This window comes from Phycodurus eques, chromosome 17 (genome assembly GCF_024500275.1).
Source record: "Phycodurus eques isolate BA_2022a chromosome 17, UOR_Pequ_1.1, whole genome shotgun sequence".
NCBI lineage: Eukaryota > Metazoa > Chordata > Actinopteri > Syngnathiformes > Syngnathidae > Phycodurus > Phycodurus eques.
In genome coordinates, this window is record NC_084541.1 from 6,188,197 (window position 1) to 6,205,306 (window position 17,110).

Sequence of the window (17,110 nt, forward strand, 5' to 3'; positions counted from 1 at the left end):
GTCACTATTCGCAGTTCGACAGGTCCTCTGCAAGATTTTGAAAGCTGTTCATGATTTGAAATCAAACAGTACGAAATGTTGTGTTGAACAATAAGCAACCCATCTGCCACAACCAAAGTTCAAACAATGATTCTATGCGTGAGAGTACAAAGTTGGGAGTGTTTTAGATTAATATGATTTTAAACCCATTTAGTCAAATTTGTAGACAAGATTCAGGCTGATGGGTGTGGTCTTCAAGTCGGCAATCCCTCTTCCTACGCCTAGCCCCTGGGGTATTTAACTCTATTTAACTATTTAACTCTAAACTCACACCTTCCTCTGTGAGTTGTGTCTTGTTTTCCCTTCTCCTCGTACCTTGCTGGCAGCTCGCCAGCTGGGGGGCTCCAGCCAAACTCCTCCCGCTTCTTTTGTTCCCTTTGTCCTCAGGCGCCTCCTGCCCGATGACAGCTGGGATAGGCTCCAGCACGCCATATATATATATATATATATATATATATATATATATATATATATATATATATATATATATTTATACATACACACAGTGGGTACGGAAAGCTTTCAGACCCCCTTAAATTTTTCACTCTGTTATATTGCAGCCATTTGTTAAAATCATTTAAGTTATTTTTTTTTCGTTATTAATGTACACACAGCACCACATATTGACAGAAAAAAAACTTAATTGTTGAAATTCAGCCCAAGCCCTGACTTAAACCTAATGGAGCATCTCTGGAAAGACCTGAAAATGGCTGTCCACCAACATTCACCATCCAACCTGACAAGTGGAGAGGATCTGCAAGGAGGAATGGCAGATGATCCCCAAATCCAGGTGTGAAAAACTTGTTGCATCATTCCCAAAAAGACTCATGGTTGTATTAGCTCAAAAGGGTGCTTCTACTAAATACTGAGCAAAGGGTCTGAATACTTATGGCTGTGTGATATTTCAGTTTTTCTTTTTTAATAAATCTGCAAACATTTCAACAATTCCGTTTTTTTTCCCGTCAATATGGGGCGCTGTGTGTACATAATTTTACTGAAAACAAGGTGCTTGTAAGTTTGCTCAGTGTAGTCACTGTGGCATACAATGGCCAATATACGATATACTTCCATCCATCCATCCATTTTCTGAGCCGCTTCTCCTCACTAGGGTCGCGGGCGTGCTGGAGCCTATCCCAGCTGTCATCGGGCAGGAGGAGGGGTACACCCTGAACTGGTTGCCAGCCAATCGCAGGACACATAGAAACAAACAACCATTCGCACGCACAGTCATGCTTACGGGCAATTTAGAGTCTCCAATTAATGCATGTTTTTGGGATGTGGGAGGAAACCGGAGTACCCGGAGAAAACCGACGCAGGCACAGGGAGAACATGCAAACTCCACACAGGCGGGGCCGGGGATCGAACCCGGGTCCTCAGAACTGTGAGGCTGACGCTCTAACCAGTCGCCCACCGTGCCGCCTGCTATATACTTGTATATACTATATACTTGTGTGTGTGTGTGTGTGTGTGTGTGTGTGTGTGTGTGTGTGTGTGTGTGTATATATATATATATAGATAGATAGATAGATAGATACACGCACACACACACATAAATGTATACATTAGAGGTGTAACGATCAATTTAGCAACGATTCGATTTGTATCATGATGCGTAGTTACCAATTCGATTCAAGGACGATATTTGTTCATTTACAATGATACGACCCGAAACGATTCAGTAACTTTTTTGTTTTAGCCCAAAATTAATCCGGTGTGACTGGGAAATAAATACCTGCATAATGGACAGTACAGGTGAAATTTCTTAGATTCTTGTTATTTCTTGGAAGGGAATCTGGTAAAAAGTAATTATGGTAATTAAATATGGAGATTTTCCAGATCTACTTTCGTTTTATGTGTCTTATTGTGTACTGTATGTGTTTTCTAATGGACTATGACTCTGCTGAATAAAAGGTAATTGATTGATTGTATTGTTTTGGAATAAAACAAAGGGAAAATTTGTTTTCAAAAAAAAAATAGGATTTCAGCTATAATTTTCTTGTTGGGCCAATTTTTCCTCCCTCGAAAAGTTAGAATTTAGTTAGAATTAGGAGGGGGTCCTTAGAAAAATTTCACCATTGTCAAGTGTCCCTTTCTGGATCCAAAGTTTGAGAATAGTAAGGGCTAGAAACGAAGCACTTTGAGATTTTCATGAAGAAAATATTTTAGGAATAGCGTTAATAATACATACAGAGGTAAATAAATTCACGAACCTGCTCTTTGGAGCATAAATGTGAGCCTGAAACAGCGTCCAGTAGTTGACACTTGCACTTGTTCTCCTCTTGTTCGCCCGAGTTTCCCCTCGAGGGTACTCTGCCATTGTTGTTAGCGGCTAGCAAGCTAAGCTAACAGCTTGAAAGGCTTCGAAGTGCACAGTGATTGGCCCCAAGTCACACACACACACACAAAAACACAAACACACACACACACACACACACACACATCCATCCTTCCGTTTTCTGTACCGCTTGTCCTCACTCGGGTTGCGGGCTGCTGGAGCCTATCCCGGCTATCTTCGGGCGGGAGGCGGGGTACACCCTTAACTGTCCTTAATGATAATTTCTCGCTCGTCTCCTCATCTGTCATCCACCAGAGAGACATTTTAAACTTAAAAAAAGTGCTTAAAAAACAAAAACCACACATACTGAGGTGCCACATCCAACCACTAGGGACACTAGGGAAAGGAGTGACTAGATGTGGGGCATAAAAAAGGAAACGAAGAAGAAAACAGGCAAAAATGAAGAAAGGAGCCTTCATAGTGCTAACTGCCATGTGCTAACTGAAAAAAATCTAGCTAAGTAAAAATAGTTTTTCTTGGAAATACAACACATACACATCTCCACATAAAGCCTGCTGTGCTTAAATCTGGTGCGTTATTTCCTAGTGTCAATACAATTAATACCTTTTAAAACAATTTAAATCGATATACTTACGTTCGGAAGGCTAACTTGCTGAACAAAGATCGATCCAGTTGGATTGTAGGGATATAAATTGATGCATCGATATCATGAATGAATCGTTACACCACGAGTATGCAAATATAGATACAGATACAGTATATAGATGAATGTAACGTACACACTGTTTGTAGCTGAAAGATACTGAGCCTATTGCTGATTTGTTTTCCATCGGTCAATATAAAAATCGTACCTCCTTGTATTTCTCTCCTGTATACTGAACTCTTGGAAGCCTTTTTTTTTACGCAAACTTTTTGGCTCGGTGGAGAGCATGTATCCGCTGGGGATGGACGGCTGTGCACTGAAAGAGAAGAAGTCAAGAAAAAAAACATATCATGAGAACAATGCATTTTACCCTTCACCCCAAAGACTGGAATGGTTTTGGTTACTACTTTGGCATTACAAGTAGCGAATCCACAGTTATAAAATAAGATTGTCTGATTACTTTATTATAGTAGCTGTGCTGCATTGTGTGCATGGACCCTATGTCCACTTGTCAATTTACCGGGTGTAGCTGAATTGATCCTGCCTTCATTGTGCCCATGGTTATGAAGAGAGCGCTGGATCTGACTGTGGCACTGCAGTGGGCCAACCTCTGATGAGCCGAGATGCTGTTGGCTATAGGCGCTGGACTGGGTGAGTGGTGCCTGGGGAACTGGGACTGGACTACATGGTAACCTTCTGCTGCAAAGACAATGTGTAACAAAACTGAGCAAATTAACAGAATCTGAAGCTAAATTGTACTTTATCATGAGGTCAATGTTTAACAGAACACTGACATATTTGTTTCTTGAATTTATTGTAAATTAAAGGTGGAACATGTTTTGAAATTAGAGGCCTATTTTTGTTCAATATATTATTTTAACACTGTCCGCAGGACAAGAAAACATGCTGTCTCTATAATTTATACAGGAAGGATCATGTTGAGGATATAAATAAAACAGGCTTGAGCAAAAAATGTTCAGTCGAACACGGACCTGCAAAATGATTGAAACACTGTAATACACTTGCCATACCAGTAGGTTCCAAAGGCACTTTGAAAAGAGACAACAAGCATATATACAATTTTTACCAGTGAACACATCACAGTGTAATAAATGCAGGCTTCACTTTGCTAGAGAAGTATCAACCAAGAACTTATTTAGTTTTTTTGCGACTTCATGTCACTATAGCTTAGCAATTAGCATGGCAGCTCGTACAGTGAGAGCCGATGGCGAGTGTTTTGCTTGTAACATACTTGTGCATGTTTAGACATACACCTAACATACATTTGTATGTTTTACTTGTGAACATGTAGAGCAGAGGCGGCACGGCGGATGACTGGTTAGAGCATCTGCCTCACAGTTCTGAGGACCAGGGTTCAAATCCCGGCCCTGCCTGTGTGGAGTTTGCATGTTCTCCCCCTGCCTGCATGGGTTTTCTCCGAGCAGTCCGGTTTCCTCCCACATCCCCAGAAAACATCCATAGTAGGTTAATTGAAGACTCTAAATTGCCCGTAGGTGTGAATGTGAGTGTGAATGGTTGTTTGTTTGTGTGTGCACTGCAATTGGCTGGCAAGCAGTTCAGGGTGTACTCTGCCTCCTGCCCGAAGATAGCTGGGATAAGCTCCAGCAGTCCCGCCACCCTTGTGAGGATAAGTGGCTTGGAAAATGGATGGCTGGATGGATGGATGTAGCGCAGAAGCACTAAATTATGAGGGTCGGCTACTAAATCAATCATTAGAATGCATCCAAACGCATTAATCACTCACATACCGCAACATCTGATTGCCCTCCTGTTGGCGGTGCAGGTCATGGGATGCTTGCTTCTCCTCATTGGGAGATGGAGTAAGTGTGGCGGTGGACTGGTGACTGTAGGAAGTGGCTGGAGAAGAGGCATTGTTCTTGTGGGAGGGGCTGTTTTCACAGCCCTCCATCAGGTACGTCCTCTCTGGGAGGGGAGGACACCACTCTTCATCTGAGCTACATGCACAAGGAAAGGGATGAAAAAATATGTACCATATTTTCTCGTGTCCCCCCCCCACACACACAAAAATGTGTAAAAAATCAATTTCACATAGGTAGAAGTAGAATACTTTTTTTTCTCAAGTTGTATAAACATATACCGGTACCTGGAGGTAGTCAAAAAAGTCATACTTTCATTCCAATCTGAAATGGAATGTCTAATGTGATAAATTAATATATATGTTTAATTTTCACTGCTACCCGAGAATTATGACGTCGGGGGACCGGTCTAAAACGTTTAACTAAAAAAGCTTAATGTTAGTTAGCGTCTGAAAACTGCGATCAATTGTCACCAAATATTTATGTGGCATTATCTAATTATGCCCCCTTCAGCCTCTGAAAATATCAGAACAAAATACCCAATATTACTGATTTTATGGATGTTAAGCGTTTGCCACATTAAGCAACGTTAAACTTTTTCTCTATTGTGAGGGGACCGGGACAGTAACGTTCAATATATATATACAGTGGGTACGTTAAGTATTCAGACCCCCTTAAATTATTCACTCTTTTTATATTGCAGCCATTTGCTGAACTCATTTAAGTTCATTTTTTCCCCACATGAATGTACACACCATTCAAAAACAGTCACGGAGTTGTTCTGAAGCCACTCCATCGGTATTTTAGCTGTGTGCTTAGGGTAATTTTCTTTTTTGAAGGTGAACCTTCGGCCCAGTCTGAGGTTCTGAGCACTCCGCAGAAGGTTTTCTTCCAGGATATCCCTGTACTTGGCCGCATCATCTTTTCTTCGATTGCAACCAGTCTCCCTGTCCCTGCAGCTGAAAAACACACCCACAGCATGATGCTGCCACCACCATGCGTCACTGTTGGGAATGTAATGGACAGGTGATGAGCAGTGCCTCCTTTTCTCCACACATGCCACTTAGAATTAAGGCCAACAATTTCTATCTTGGTCTCATCAGACCAGAGAATCTTATTTCTCACCATCTTGGAGTCCTTCAGGTGTTTTTTTTTTTTTTTTTTAGCAAACTCCATGCAGGCTTTCATGTGTCTTGCACTGAGGAGAGGCTTCCGTCGAGCTACTCTGCCATAAAGCCCCGACTGGTGGAGGGCTGCAGTGATGGTTGACTTTCTAGAACTTTCTCCCATCTCCCGACTGCATCTCTGGAGCTCAGCCACAGAGATCTTTGGGTTCTTCTTCACCTCTCTCACCAAGGCTCTTCTCCCCCGATTGTTCAGTTTGGCCGGACGGCCAGCTCTAGGAAGGGTTCTGATCTTCCCAAACGTCTTCCATTTAAGGATTATGGAGGCCACTGTGCTCTTTGGAACCTTAAGTGCAGCTGAATCTTTTTTTTTTGTAACCTTGGCCAGATCTGTCCCTTGCCACAATTTTGTCTCTGACCTCTTCAGGCATTTCCTTTGACCTCATGATTCTCATTTGCGCTGACATACACTGTGAGCTGTAAGGTCTTATATACCCAGGTGTGTGGCTTTCCTAATCAAGTCCAATCAGTGTAATCAAACACAGCTCGACTCCAATGAAGGTGTAGAACCATCTCAAGGATGATCATAAGAAATGGACAGCACCCAAATTAAATATATGAGTGTCACAGCAAAGGGTCTGAATACTTATGGCTGTGTGATATTTCAGTTTTTCTTTTTTAATAAATCAGCAAACATTTCAACTATTAATTTTGTTTCGGTCAATATGGGGTGCTGTGTGTACATTAATGAGGAAAAAAATTAACTTCAATGATTTTAACAAATGGCTGCAATATAACAAAGAGTGAAAACTATAAGGGGGTCTGAAAACTTTCCGTACTCACTGCATATATACAAATAGATCTTTCTTGCACTGCATGTTTTTAGTACTTTTAGTGATTAGAGCAATAGTGAATGTGAGCTTTGCTGTGGGGTAACAGTGAAAAGTAAGCTTTATTGTGTTTCCACATTGGAAAAAAGAGCAAAAGAAAATGACCACAGCCAAGGGAATGCCATTGTTGCCAGAGGCTTCAGGCCCAGTTAGGTTCAATTAATGTACTGGTTTGAAGTGACAGTAAGTCGAAATGATGGTTTACCTGCGAACAGAGGTGGGTAGAAAGCCAAAAACTGCACTCAAGACTACAGTTACATGTAACTCAAGTAACAGTAAAAAGTAGTCCTCTAAATTGAGGAAGAATAAATAAGTACTCAGTGAAAGAAAATACTCAAATACTGGGTAACTGGTGAGCACTCTCTGATTTATTTTTTTCTGAAATCAGAGCATGCAAGTCTAATAGCAAAAAATATTAAATAGAAATGTGTAACTTCAGATATTGCTCAACAATATATCTTTAACTAAAACAATAATAAATAAAATCTTAAATCATAAATTACAGCAAATTTTGCCACAACAAATGGTCCTAAATTAACTTTCTTTGTTTGAACTTGTGAAACAACAGCACAATAGGCTCACGTGCTTAAGAAGTGGCGTACTTGCTCCATGTTTAAAGACTAATTTGGCACGTCAAGTTTAATAAGCTTGGCCATGCGTGTTCCATGCCATTATGTGACGCCTGTAGCCATAGTCGTCCAACAATTAAGGTTTCATGTTGTTCCGAGCTACACATTACTATTAAAATATTGGTTCATGTTAGGCCATTGTGTCATTTCTATATATTTTTGCTTCCTCTCGAGGTGTCTTAGTTTAGTCAGCTGGTCTGTAAGCTCATAAACGGTCATAATTATGCCACATGCTAAATTGCTAGCCGCGCAAGTGAAGGTGCACAACATATAGGCTGTTTATGCTTTTTTTAATTAATCCCTTAAGTTTTTTATACGTAGAAGAAATGCTAATTTTAAACTGATATGTATGCATTTGTGTTTGATTTATTTTATTTGTTTGAAATTGGGCGGCAAGGTGGCCGACTGGTTGGAGCGTCAGCCTCACAGTTCTGACCCAGGTTCAATCCCCGGCCCCGCCTGTGTGGAGTTTGCATATTCTCCCCGTGCCTGCGTGGGTTTTCTCCGGTTTCCTCCCACATCCCAAAAACATGCATTAATTGGAGACTCTCAATTGCCTTGGCTGGCAAGCAGTTCAGGGTGTACCCCGCCTCCTGCCCGTTGATAGCTGGGATAGGCTCCAGCATGCCCGCGACCCGAGTGAGGAGAAGCGGCTCAGAAAATGGATGGATGGATGGATGTTTGAAATTGCCTCACTGAAACTGTTTAGAGACAAGAAAATACACTTTGCTGCTCAATCTGAATTTCAGTGCAAAAAAATGTGGTCGCTAATTGTTAAGTGAAATGGCTTTTTTTCTTTTGTATTCATAATTGCTCTTTAACCAAGCCCCCCCCCCCAAATAAAATACAATAAAATGAATTTTAAATAATATATAACAAATACAATTTATCCAGATACTCGATTACACAATAACATTTTAGAAGGATACTTCAAAACTAAAATATTCAATAGATGCAGCCCAACACGCAGCACTTATGCGTTCGGTGTAAGGTGGCCGTGCATAGTTGCGGTTTTTGATATACTGTAGGCAACACAGACAGTCGCCCAGGGCGGCAATCTCAGAGGGGCAAGTTCGTTTTTAGTGTTGTGACACCCCGATTTGTTTGCCACTTTAAGCTTATTACAAGATAGCAACTGGGTTGCTGCTACTTGATTTGCAGTTACTGTTGTTACTTGAATATGAGTAAAAAGTGTGTTGCATTGCAACTCTGACAATTTTTCGAAAGTTACTCAACTAAATGTAATGGAGTAAAGCAGCACATGACTACCCACCTCTTGTAGTGAAATACAAATTTATTAAACTAAAGTCTGACTTACCCTATGTCCATGTCCTCATTCTCTGGGGGCTCCTCATCCTGTTCACACTGTTCCAGCTCTCCAATTGAGGGAGGTGGGGGCAATGTTTCCATCCATGTTAGAGATGGTGTCTTAACAGCCTTACCCATGGCCTTCTGCTTTGACTTACCTACAAAACAGGCAGCGAGTGAGGAGAATCCCAGTGAAGTACAACTGTAAAACTGCAAACTTAGCTATCAATAATCAAATATTGAGCACGTTACTCATTGAACTACACAGCTTTAAAAACCATGCAGTACTATAATGTAAATTCATATTGTTTTAGACCAGTATTTCTCAAGGGGTGGGTCAGGACCCAAAAGTGGATGGCAGAGCCATTTCGGGACAGTCACAGGCAACTAGTAAAAAATTGCAGGGCGGGTTTCATGGTCACGATCGGCGCACAAAATAGCAGTGTAAGAATACGTGGTATATGTGGTAGAAGCTTGTATGCTCAATTACCACTGTACATAATGTTTTTCATTTTAATGTTTTGTATTCATTGCTGAAAAGCGTTTTTCATACAAATATTTTGCGTAATTCTGACTTTATAACATCGTTACAGTCGGTTAGTGACAGACTAGTGCGTTCAAACTTGCGAACAAATTTAGGGGACGTCGCTCTAGAAACAGAATTTCATCGTAAACTAAGGGTGCCCTGTACAGTAGAATATTTAATGTGAATCCCAGTTTGGACTTTTCTTTTATTTAAAAAGAAAATTTTTTACAGGCATATGTCAGCGATTGGCTGGCGACCGGTTCAGGGTGTGCCCCGCCTCCCGCCCAAAGATAGCTGGGATAGGCTTCCAGCAGCCCGCAACCGAGTGAGGATAGAAAATGGATGGATGGATGTTAAAACTGTTACAATTACATTTGCCTGCATCCTTAATTTCCTAAAAAGCAGAAAAAGTGTTAGTGTCGCTATTCCCGAAAAAGATATCACTAACATCCATTCATCCATTATCCGTCCCGCTTATCCTCACTAAGGTTGCGGGTGTGCTGGCACCTATCTCAGCGGACTTAGGACAAGAGGTGGGGTACACCTTGAACTGGTTGCCAGCCACTCGCAGGGCTCACATAGACAAACAATAATTCGTAGTCAGATTCACAACTTCGGACAATTCAGTCTAAAATTAACCTACCATGCATGTTTTTGGAAGATAAACTGCAGTACTCGGAGACACAAAGAGACCATGCAAACTCCGCACAGGCGAGGCTGGATTCAAACCAGAGTCTTTAGAAATGTGAGGCCTGTGTGCTAAGCAATTGTCCACCATTCCTCCAGATATCAATAACATATAGGTAATATTTTTTTGGCCCTATGTTGCACATTTTTGAACATGCATCTGTCATATTAATCACCACCAGTTTATTGGCGCGCTAACAGGCAATTAGAACATGTAAGCATGTGTAGTTATGTTTAAAAATATACATGTGTATATATGTTGTGTATTTTCTTTATTGCTTTTAACTTTTATGAAAGTGGGTCAGGACTCATGCCTCAGACTACAAGACAAATTTGGCCTTTCACAATGGCACAATGTCAGACTACTGCCATAAAATCTTGCCGTATCTCGGTCAGCCACTGGCAACACTATACAACATTTATTACAATACCACCATATCCTGGCTTTTACGATCACTGGGGTTTATCTTGTCAAATCAAACACTGTCGGGGAGAGAGGACCAGAAAAATTGGTCCGTGACCGGATAGAGCATTACCATGGCGATGACAACATTTGCACAACCAACATTGTCCCAGATTATCGCACTACTCGTCACTTTAAACCGCATACACTCCTTGAAGTCTCGGTACCCTTTGCACAATGGTCATTGCACCGGACTATTGCAATATTAGTCATTCAAACTGCTCTAAGTGCTAGAGGACTCTGCATCTTTTTGCATAATTGTCAAAAAAATAAATAAATAAATAAATGTACCGGCATTACCAGATAACTAGCAACCCTTTACTGCTCAGTGACTTTTTTTTTTTTTTGTCAATGTCTTTCTGTCTCCAAAGTGTTTTGTAAATTGACTGTCTGTTGTCGTACTAGAGCGACTCCAACTACCGGAGACAAATTCCTTGTGTGTTTTTGGACATACTTGGCAAATAAAGATGATTCTGATTCTGAACAATGGACCGCGCCAATGTGTGTTGGAAAAAAAAAGAACAAAAAGAGGAAAAGTCTGTTGATCTCAGAGCCCTATTGGGTTTATATACCATTAGCATTTCGTTCATGTATTCAGGACATAAACCGTTCAGTGATTTATAGACCAGTACCAGAACTTTAAAATATATTCTCAAGCTGACTGGAAGCCAGTGTCAAGACTTTAGAATTGGAGTAATATGCTCTGACCTCTTTGTTCTAGTCAGAACCCGAGCTGCAGCATTCGGAATGAGCTGCAGCTGTTTAATGCTCTTTTTAGGGAGTCCAGTCAGAAGACCATTAAAATAGTCAAGTCTACTTGAGATAAAAGCATGGATGAGGCTTCTCCTGGTCTGCTTGACACATGCAAGCCTTCACTCTAGATATGTTCTTCAGATGGTAAAAGGCAGTTTTAGTAATTGATTTGATATGGCTGTTGAAAGTCAGGTCGGAATCTATTAGAACACCAAGGTTTCGAACTTGGTCTTTGGTTTTTAAAGAGAGTGACTCCAGGTATTTATGAACAGTTATTCTCTTTTCTTTATTGCCAAAAACAATTATCTCAGTTTTGTTGTGGTTTAATTGAAGAAAAATGTGACTCATCCAGAGATTTATTTGTTTTAGAAAACATATTGTTATGTACCTAGCAAGTTAGTGCTAGCACAAAGGTTTGTATGGAAACATAACGGCGTTCTGTCCAACAATGCTCTCAAGCTTCAGTAAACATTGGTTTGTGCACGTAAATAAATGTTGACAATGGCGCCCAAGTATTTTTTATATTTTGACAACAGCGAGCAAGGAAGGCAAAGCGCTGGTCACAATTACACGATTCGACGTCAAGGTGCGCTGTCGGACTTTGACTCATTTATAAATGAGTTACTGAAATTATAAATCATTCATATATTATTATTAGTAAAGTGTTCGAATTTTTTTGGGTGGTGTTGGTGTTCGGTTACCGTATTGATTGAGCTACCACCACGAGAAGAATCATAATTTATGAGCTGCTACCATTTATAGATAACTCAGAGGCAATTCAGTTGGGATCATTGGAGGCTCACATGGTGGCCAGGATCTAATGATTTACTTCAGTCTTTGTGTTCACAGGTTTAATTGATAATAAAAAACAATTAACACGCAGCATGGTGGAAGACTGGTAAGCACATCTGCCTCAGAGTTCTGAGGACCGGGGTTGAAATCCCGGCAACGCCTGTGTGGAGTTTGTATATTCTCCCCGTGCCTGCGTGGGTTTTCTCCAGGCACTCCGGTTTCCTGCCACATTCCAAAAACATGCGTGGTAGGTTGATTGAAGACTCTAAATTGCCCGTAGGGGTGAATGTGAGTGCGAATGGTTGTTTGTTTCTATGTGCCCTGCGATTGGCTGGCGACCAGTTCAGGGTGTACCCCGCCTCTCGCCCGAAGATAGCTGGGATAGGCTCCAACACACCCACGACCATAGTGCTGAGTGGCTGTAGACCCATAAGTCACACAAAAGGAAGGAGGAATAGAGGAAATAGTAATAAGTTGTTCTGTGTTCACATGTTGCCAAAATATAACCTTATTAACTCAACAGAGAATTTGAAGTAACATTTTCCCAGCGATAGGCTCCAGCACACCCGCGACCCTAGTGAGGATAAGCGGTACAGAAAATGGATGGATGGATGAACAATTAACAGACCCTGGACAAGGGTAACTTTATTGTAAAATGATACCAATGATTATAATTCCTTTTGTGATTTGGCCATGAAATTAAGAGCAGCAGATAGGTCAGATATGTGTGTGCCCAAATCACGGTCACTGGGACAATGATAGAAAACCAAATCTCTTTTGCCCTCACCATTGCAGCGGTCGGGTTGAGCGTACTGAGCTCCAGATGGTCCCGGCTGGGTGATCCAGTGCCCATCATCCTGTTGCTCTCCACCATGGGGTGGGCTCTGCATTTGGTTTGCGAAGGGCATGATAGAGGTGGAGGCATAGGGAGTAGTTGAGGTGTGCTGGGCGTAAGTAAAGCTGTGAAGGTCCTCGCTGGTGGCATCAATCGTGCTGTAAATGGGCCCCTCAGTCGAGCCGCTCATGCTGTATTTCTCTGTCTGGTTCAGGTAGTTGGAGATGCCAGCTTCTACACAGTGTGGAAAACAGTGGAGGCTTATTATTTACTACATTTTAAAGACAGTTAACCAAATGTCTTACTAATAATTTGGAATTTTTTTTTAACAGGGCGATGACATGAATGTTTCATTTTTCATATATTCGCCATATAAATCGCAAGTCATATCTTGTGTAACTCGCGTTACTCTATCCGTCCTCGATTAGATCAAAGTGGATCACTTTGTACATGGCAAAGTAAAACATCTTACACTACATCTAAGTGAGCTCCAGTGTGAACCAAGCGAGGACCGATGAGGAGGAAAGGACATGGTTGAACGGCGGAGGTTGCACATTTTCTCCCAACTAATACATGATGCATGAATTTACTAAACTGTGGTCACTTGTCACTTCTTCACCTTACTTCAGATAAAACTACTGTATACTGCAATTGCTTTGCTAGTGTGGATATGCTAACATGCAGTACAAACAATGGGTCACTGCACGGCCTTTCGTCTGATTATACAAAAATGTCAGCGTGAATGCTAAGTAAACAAATGTGTGCAACTTTCCTTTTTTTGTTATAGACCAGAGTACCAGAGTAAATTACAAGTGTGAACACAACCTAAGAAAATATGCAGCAGAAGCTGTTACAAAATCAGAACGACATTCATGTATTTTGCTAGCCATTGTGTTTAAACAGCTTTGTACCATTGTAATATCGCTCAGCTGTGTCATGACTGGTAGTGCAGCAGTTGACAGCCTCTTTACCACTGTGGACCAGGTTGGTGGTGGGCCAAGAGTCTGCCAGCCACGGGTAGTTGCCCATGTTGGCTCCCAGCATGCCTGGCCTACAGAGACATCACACACATTCTGGTGTTCATTTATGACACGGTATGGGAGAGAACATCCACCGCCATCCAGATGGGAATAGAGCTTGCAAGAAGCAGCGGGCACAACAAAAACAGCACGGAAGCAAGTATCAGTCAAATCTCAATCCCAATACTTTTGGTTTCTATTTTGTGCAATAATGGATAAATAATAGTAGCAGCATGTCAAGCATTGTAAAAGTGTTAATTCTTCTTAAAATAAATACTCATGTAAAAGTAAAAAGTATGGTGCATTCAAACTACTCGGACAAGTACAATTTATCCAAAATGTTACTTGAATAAATCTAACGAAGTTTTTTTTTCTGTTTATTTTACCTATTTATATTTCCTAGATCCACAATTGCTGCTGAAATGATGCAAATTCCTCCATTGTGGGACTAATAAAGGTTATCTTATACAATTTTTTTTTTATTAATAACAATATTAATATACTTTTAAGGCGGCACAGTGGACGACTGGTTAGCACATCTGCCGCACAGTTCTGAGGACCTGGGTTCAAATCCCCCTTCCCCGTGTGGAGTTTGCATGTTCTCCCTGTGCCTGCGTAGGTTTTCTCCGGGTACTCCGATTTCCTCCCACATCCCAAAAACATGCATGGTAGGTTAATTGAAGACTCTAAATTGCCTGTAGGTGTGAATGTGAGTGTGACTGGTTGTTTGTTTATCTGTGCCCTGCGATTGGCTGGTGACCAGTTTAGGGTGTGCGCCCATAGATAGCTGGGATAGGCTCCAGCACACCCGCGACCCTAGTGAGGATAAGTGGTACTGAAAATGAATGAATGAATGAATATACTTGTAACTTGCCCACGTTCTGAAGTGACGTGTGGAGTGACCTACCAATTCATTTCTGGTTCAGATGTGGCGTCCTGTGTGGACGTGTATTATTGAATATTTATATCTCTAAACAGGTATTAATTGGCCTGTTATTCTGTTGTTCAAAGTTGGTTACTCTCCACGAAAATGTGGTTCCAGCCAGACCAGCCGGTAAATGTTAGATTTATTACCTTCCATTGTGTCCAGATCCCTCTCCATGAGGAAATCCAACTGCACAAGAAAAAGAGAAAGATGCTACTTAACAGTACATTTACTTGTGACTGTAATTAAACAAGAGCAGGACTTTGTTGTCATTGCACTGAATAGCACATGCTTCCCCCGAGAGAACCTAATTAATACTGAATACTATATGTAAATTTGTTCACGTGTGATGTAACTACTCTAACCTGCTGCCGTGTAAGCAAAGGAAGCAGTGTAGTGGCTCAACTCCTTTCTCTTTTTGCGTCGGCAATAAATCCAGACGCTGAAGCCCATGAGGATGACCCAGCAGGCTCCGCCGATGCCTGCGATGAACGCCGGCTGCTTGACCACATCAGTAATCTGCTCAGCCAGACTCACGTTGCTCTCCCTGCTGTCATCGTCAGTGTCAACGCCGCCTGGCACAGAGGGCTGTTCAGCTGCCATCTCTGCAAGAAGCAAACACAGTCACAATAAGACAATAACAAAGAACAGAAAAGTTGATAAGGTGGAGAGAGAAAAAAATAGCTTCAGTTTTCCCATTGTATGGAATTATCTGGTTTCCTATGTATGCCCGGTACCAGTCTGAGTTGGAGACCACTGTTTTAAGCAATGCAAAAGTAAAAGACTATGGGGTGAAAAATTTATCTTTGCCTTATAGACTGTTACTATTTTCTACATGTTTGCACTCACTAATGAGGATTGGCAAAGGCTGACTGCGGGTGCCGACACCAGCACCAGTAACGGCTGCCACCTCGACCTGGTAAAGGACACCGGGTATTAGCCCTTTCAACGCTGTGGACAAAGTGTTCCCTTCCACTGTCTTGTTGATGTAGTAGCGTGTCTGGTTGTTGTTGCCACTGCTCACACACCAAACCTGTTTAGGAAACAAAGAGAAAGGCCCATTTGTAATGTAATGTAAAGCTTCTTTTATAAACTTTCATGACAATGGATACTTTGGATACCACATGCATTTGCATCCTAATTTACTCATGACTAGGGTTGAGAATCTCTGGCACGAGGCCGATTCGATACATATCTAGACACTTCGGTTACGATTAGAGAAAACAACGATATCTAGGGTGAAACAAGATGATTCAGTTCAGTATGGGAGCGATACGATTATTCGATTTGATTTGGTGCGGAAACAATGTGATAGTTAAAATTTGTTAATGTAGACGTTAATCATAAAGAACCTTGATCCGACTTGACTTTACCCAATTCTATAAAGTGACATTTGTCTAATCCTATGTTCAAACACGTAAAGGTCCTCTTGTCTCTTGAGAATTGTTGCTTTATGGCACTGTAAAAAATAAACAATAAACTATATTATATATCTATGTTTTCTAATGGCGGCACGGTGGTCGACTGGTTAGGGCGTCTGCCTCACAGTTCTGAGGACCGGGGTTCAATACCCGGCCCCGCCTGTGTGGAGTTTGCATGTTCTCCCTGTGCCTGCGGGGGTTTTCTCCGGGTACTCCGGTTTCCTCCCACATCCCAAAAACATGCATGCTAGGTTAATTGACGACTCTAAATTGCCCGTAGGTGTGACTGTGAGAGCGAATGGTTGTTTGTTTGTATGTGCCCTGCGATTGGCTGGCAACCAGTTCAGGGTGTACCCCGCCTCTTGTCCGATGATAGCTGGGATAGGCTCCAGCACTCCCGCGACCCTAATGAGGAGAAGCGGCTCAGAAAATGGATGTTTTCCAATATTAAATTAATTATTTAAATATACCACAACAATTTATTTTGTAAAGAAAATAAACTGCATAAACAAACAATAAATAAGAGCCAAGGGCGTCTAGCACACGGTGCCATTCAAGGTACGAGCGCTCCTGCATATACTGTATGCATTTTTTTTTCTTCCTAACAATCACACTGCTTGCTGAGTGCTAACTGACTTTTTTAACTTTAATTCGTGATTACTAGCTCAACTGGCGTTTGTTGTGTTAGCTTCGGAACATACATGGCTGTGTGTCATTTTGGTAGTTTATTTTTGGGTTGCACCGGAATGCCTAAGTGGACTGAATGGGCTCGAGAAGAAGCAATACTTTGCTGAGGTATATAGCCCATGGGAATTGCACCTTTGCCATATTGTCTGCTTGTTTACAATCTGCGGTGCATATTTCGCCGACGGCACCAGAGTCGATGGCGGACTTTTTTGCCACCTGTCCCAGCTTTTTTGGA

At 41.5% G+C, this 17,110-nt stretch overlaps 1 protein-coding gene across 6 annotated transcripts in view; it reads right to left on the reverse strand.

Moving 5' to 3' along the window:
• The window catches only part of robo3 (roundabout, axon guidance receptor, homolog 3 (Drosophila)), a 231,698-nt gene that overhangs the window by 9,930 nt on the left and 204,658 nt on the right, over positions 1-17,110 (reverse strand). For 5 of the 6 annotated variants that reach the window (XM_061702475.1, XM_061702472.1, XM_061702474.1 and 2 more), the window contains 9 exons: positions 15,617-15,800; positions 15,133-15,372; positions 14,917-14,956; positions 13,735-13,874; positions 12,776-13,057; positions 8,778-8,925; positions 4,748-4,954; positions 3,499-3,677; positions 3,187-3,294 (listed from right to left, as the gene is read on the reverse strand). In XM_061702475.1, coding sequence (XP_061558459.1) covers positions 3,187-3,294; positions 3,499-3,677; positions 4,748-4,954; positions 8,778-8,925; positions 12,776-13,057; positions 13,735-13,874; positions 14,917-14,956; positions 15,133-15,372; positions 15,617-15,800 — 1,528 coding nt within the window. The remainder of the gene's footprint in view (positions 1-3,186; positions 3,295-3,498; positions 3,678-4,747; positions 4,955-8,777; positions 8,926-12,775; positions 13,058-13,734; positions 13,875-14,916; positions 14,957-15,132; positions 15,373-15,616; positions 15,801-17,110) is intronic. The other variant, XM_061702473.1, reaches the window with a different exon arrangement.